Here is a 4,359-nt window from a genome sequence, read left to right on the forward strand (position 1 = left end):
CTTAAAGCCCGACAAGATCATAAAAATAAAGTACAAGAACTCCAGCAAGCCATTAATGTATGGAAAACAGGATTTTCCTCGGCTCTGCTAGATTTACAGCAACAAATTGAACCCCGCCTGGAGACAGCAACTCTCTTAGAACGTTTGCATATACCACAAGAAATGCTTAAATATATTAATGATGAATAATACAAAGCTCATGGCATGTTTAATTAAATATTAAACAAAAACTTGCTATTTATTTAACTCAAAGATAATTTAAATTAATATTTATGAGGCCTGATGGGCTTCTCGGGATCAAATAATTTGGGATCTTTCATAAAGTCTAAATCCTTATGGTATGTGGGCATCATGGCGCAATTCTGTGCCCTTATTATGGCCTTCTCCACCTCTGTTTGCTTTTGTTTACATAATCCGGTAATGTGGCGACCATAAATTCGGCCGGTGTATGGAGATTGGAATTGTGATAATAGTTTGACATTCTTGTAATCGGGTGTTATGTCATGCTTACACAAAATGCACACTTTACGTTCCTTTTCAAAGGGATTCTTAATGTCAACAGGTTCATCGGTATTGCGAGACGTTGTGGCTCTCAAAGCTGAAACTGTCAGTGTTCGTGTGCCCGTTAAATTGCTAACACTCACTGCCAATAGAATAAATGTACATAATTAAAATATCAGAAGAACTAAAGTTTATTTTATAATTTACCATTTTGTGCTATAAATTTAGTTAATTTTAACATTTTTCTGATAAAACTTAAAGCAAAAACTCAAAAAGGAGTCCAGAGAAAAAAACCTGCTGTAGAAATGTTTCTTTCAACAGCTGTTCCCAAAAAAAATAAAAAAAACTGACAGCTAAGGAAGTGTTTGGATAAAAACAATTTAAAAATGCAACTCTTGAAGGGTTTTTGTCTCAACTTAAAAAAAATGTACTGTATAAATTTGTACTTAAAACTACAGTGAAAGTGCATATATTGATATTAAATAAAAAAAAGACTACTAGGATGTGAAATTGTGTTTTAAAAAAACTGTTTTAAAAGTGAAATAGGAATAAATTGAAAAAATCTTATAAGATAATAAATTTGAAAAATTGATCAACATTCAACATTTTTTCTACAATCAACTGCAATAATATGAGGTAAGAGTTTATTTTTAATATTATAACTTAACAAATAAAATATTAAATATAAAAAAATATGTTTGAGTTACAAAACCATATTGAAGCCGGGGTTAGTTACACCCGGCTTCATATGGTTTTGTAGTTGCGCCTGTATTATCTTATGATAATTTTGTCTATTTTTCAAACTGTATATAATTTTTGAATTTTTTAACTTAAAAAAAAAAATAAAAAATGTTTTTTATTCAGTTTTTGCAAAGATACAAATTTTTTAAAATTGTAATAAAAATTTTATTTATGAATATTTTTTAATGAAATTTTACAAATAGGTAGATTTTTTACTCAAAATCCTAAATTAAATAAAAATTTCGAATTTTCTTATTAGAAATCCCGGAATTCCCAAAAAAAGTTTGAAAAAATCAAAAAAATGGGATTTTTGTTTTTTTTGCTATTATATCCATACCAGGGGCGGGGTTATCGAAACCCGTTACAAAATGATTAAAAACATATTGGGTCATATAAAACAGGTCACTATAATTTGATATCGACTATGCGATTTGAGAATTTTTGCTCAAAATTAAATTTTTTTCCATTTTTTTTTGTTTCATTTATCGTATTTTATGTAAAGTCAGCTTTCCAAAAAGTATAAATTCTATATACATCTTCTTAGAAACTTTTTAGATAACTTAAAAAGAAAAAGATACTTTTTTCCCAAAAAAATGGCAAAAATCGCTTTTTTTAATGTTTTAAATTAAAATGCCTATAACTTTGGACTTAGTCATGATTTTTACATAATTCTTTCACTGCTTGATATATAAACTTGTTGTTAAGTGAACAAAAGAAAAGTGGCGAAAATTGGGAATATTTGGAACCGCTATTATCAAAAAACTAAAGTAAGGACGGTAAAAATTTTAAAATTTTAATTTTCAAATGCGAATATCTCCTAAACTTTTTATAGTGCTCGATGAGGAGATTCTATATACGAATTTTTTTTAAATCGGAACTCAATTGAAGAAATAGGATCGTTTTAAAAGTTTAACATAGCCGAGGTGTCCTAATTTGAGGACCCCCCGCCGGGCCCCTGGTTGGCCTATAATTCAAATTCCAATTTCAAAACCTAAACTCGACAACACCTCCTCTTTGAGCATACCAAATTTCATTAATTACCGAATTTCATTAATTACCGAATTTACCAAATTTCATTAGTTACCGAATTATTTCCCTCTTTTTTTCCTATACCACTGTGCGTCGTCTAAATAGTCAATCCAATCCCTTACAAAACCTAGAACTACGCTTATACTACACCTAGATCATCATGGAAAGTTTTTGCTAGCTATTTCCACTTCAGATTCTGTGCACCAAGACAGTCGCATAAAATATGTTATACTGCCTCTAGCTCCTCTTCGTCTTCACACAACCTACAAAACTCCTGTGTGATAAAGACCCAGTTACCCAAAAAGGCTTCTATTGTGACCGGTTATCACTCCTATAAGAATTCTGGTTGACTAAGCATTCAACTTTGGCCATAAGGCCTTGGAAACCCTGTAATCCATCCTAATGTGCCAAAATTGGTTGGAGGAGTTCTTGAATTAATTAGAGATTAACTTGTAGTAGTGGTTGATAGGCATGTTGATGGTATTGAAAGGGAATCCTACGAGGGCCGTCGTATTAATAGCCAATTTAATCCCCTGACAAAACCTAGAATGTCCCTTATACTAGATCATAATGAAATGTTTTTCCTATACATTTTCGCCTCAGATTCTGTGCACCAGTACAGTCGCACAAAATATGTTATACTGTCTCTAGCTTCTCTTCGTCCTCACACAACCTACAAAACTCCTGTTAAAGACCCAAAAATGCAAAGTGACCAGTTATCACTCCTACAAGAATTCGTATACTTGTCCTGTCAAACCCTAATAGTATACTTGTTGATATAGCATTCAACCTTGCCCATAAGGCCTTGGATACCCTGCAATCCATCCTACTGTGGCAGGATTGGTTGGAGGAGTTCTTGAATTTATCAGAGATTAACTAGTAGTAGTGGTTAGGATTCTATAAATCGACTTTCGAATAATCGAACAATCGACTTTTTGTCGAAAAAAGTCGAAGTCGACTATTTTGTTCCAAAAATGTCGATAACTCGACTATCGTCTATAAAAAAAAGTCGAAAAGTAGACTTTGTAAATTAAAGCTGGAAAGTCGGAAAAAGTCAAAAGTGGGAAAAAGTCGAAAAAGGTGGGAAAATGTCGAAAAAAGTCAAAAGAACTCGAAAAGTCGAAAATAGTCGGAAAGTCGACCATATGAATATTAAAAAAAAGTCATAAAAAGACCTTCTTATCCTTTGATCCAGCTCGCCAAATATTGATCCCAGAACCAAAATTTTGAGAAAAAAAGTCAAAAACTCTAAAATAGTTGAAAAGTCGAAAAAAATTAAAATAGTCGAAAAGGCGAAAAAATCGCAAAGTCGGACAAATTCAAAAAAAGTCGAAAATAATAAAAGTCTTTTAATTAAATGAAAAAAGCTTGAAAAATCGACTTTCCATAAAATGCAAAAAGTTCAAAAGTCGACTTTTAACTAAATGCAAAATGTCGAAAAGCCGTTTCAACTATAGAACCCTAGTAGTGGTTGATAGGAGTAGTGGTTGATAGGAGGTTTTACCGATCTAACTCCACTAATAGAGTCTAGATCTGACCCTTTTTTTGGTCAGTTCGTCTGTGATCTCATTATCCTGTATAGTAGAGTGCCCTGGTACCCAACACAACCTGATTGTATACAACCAAGATATCATCCCTGCATTTGCTTACTAATCTGGTGTGAACTATATGACATTTCTAATGTGTGCCTTTATCAGTTCTATAGTCTTCCAGATCTGTGCCTGGAAAACATTACATTTATCCTGAAGTCTGTATGACACTTTTATATTACAGTTTAATAAATTAACTCCTTTACCTGCGTTTGATTCGATTTTGAAAACATCAGTGAAGATTGCAGGTTAACTTGCTCTAGTTCCCTTTCCTTTAACGCAAATACATTAACTTTTTAGTTGCCGATTATTTCCGAGTTGTCTGTTACCCATATGACTGACCTTTGGGAGTGTATTCGGATTATGATATGTTACAGTTCAATAACACAATTTACTATTGTGTTGTCGCCCATCTAACTGTCCGTGAAATGTATGTTGACGCCATGTTTATTTCAACCAAATTTCCACATTCGATTATTGCTCGAAATTCTGCCTGGAT

At 32.4% G+C, this 4,359-nt stretch overlaps 1 protein-coding gene across 1 annotated transcript; it reads right to left on the reverse strand.

The window, feature by feature from the left end:
• Positions 1–207: 207 nt before the first annotated feature.
• On the reverse strand, positions 208–840 carry LOC111681622 (28S ribosomal protein S18c, mitochondrial). The gene is made up of 2 exons (XM_023443494.2): positions 709–840; positions 208–643 (listed from the first exon to the last, which is right to left on the reverse strand). The coding sequence occupies exons 1-2, from the start codon at positions 740–742 to the stop codon at positions 264–266; spliced, it is 414 nt and encodes a 137-aa protein (XP_023299262.2). The 5' UTR covers positions 743–840; the 3' UTR covers positions 208–263.
• Positions 841–4,359: the final 3,519 nt, after the last annotated feature.

This window comes from Lucilia cuprina, chromosome 4, assembly GCF_022045245.1.
Source record: "Lucilia cuprina isolate Lc7/37 chromosome 4, ASM2204524v1, whole genome shotgun sequence".
Classification (NCBI taxonomy): domain Eukaryota; kingdom Metazoa; phylum Arthropoda; class Insecta; order Diptera; family Calliphoridae; genus Lucilia; species Lucilia cuprina.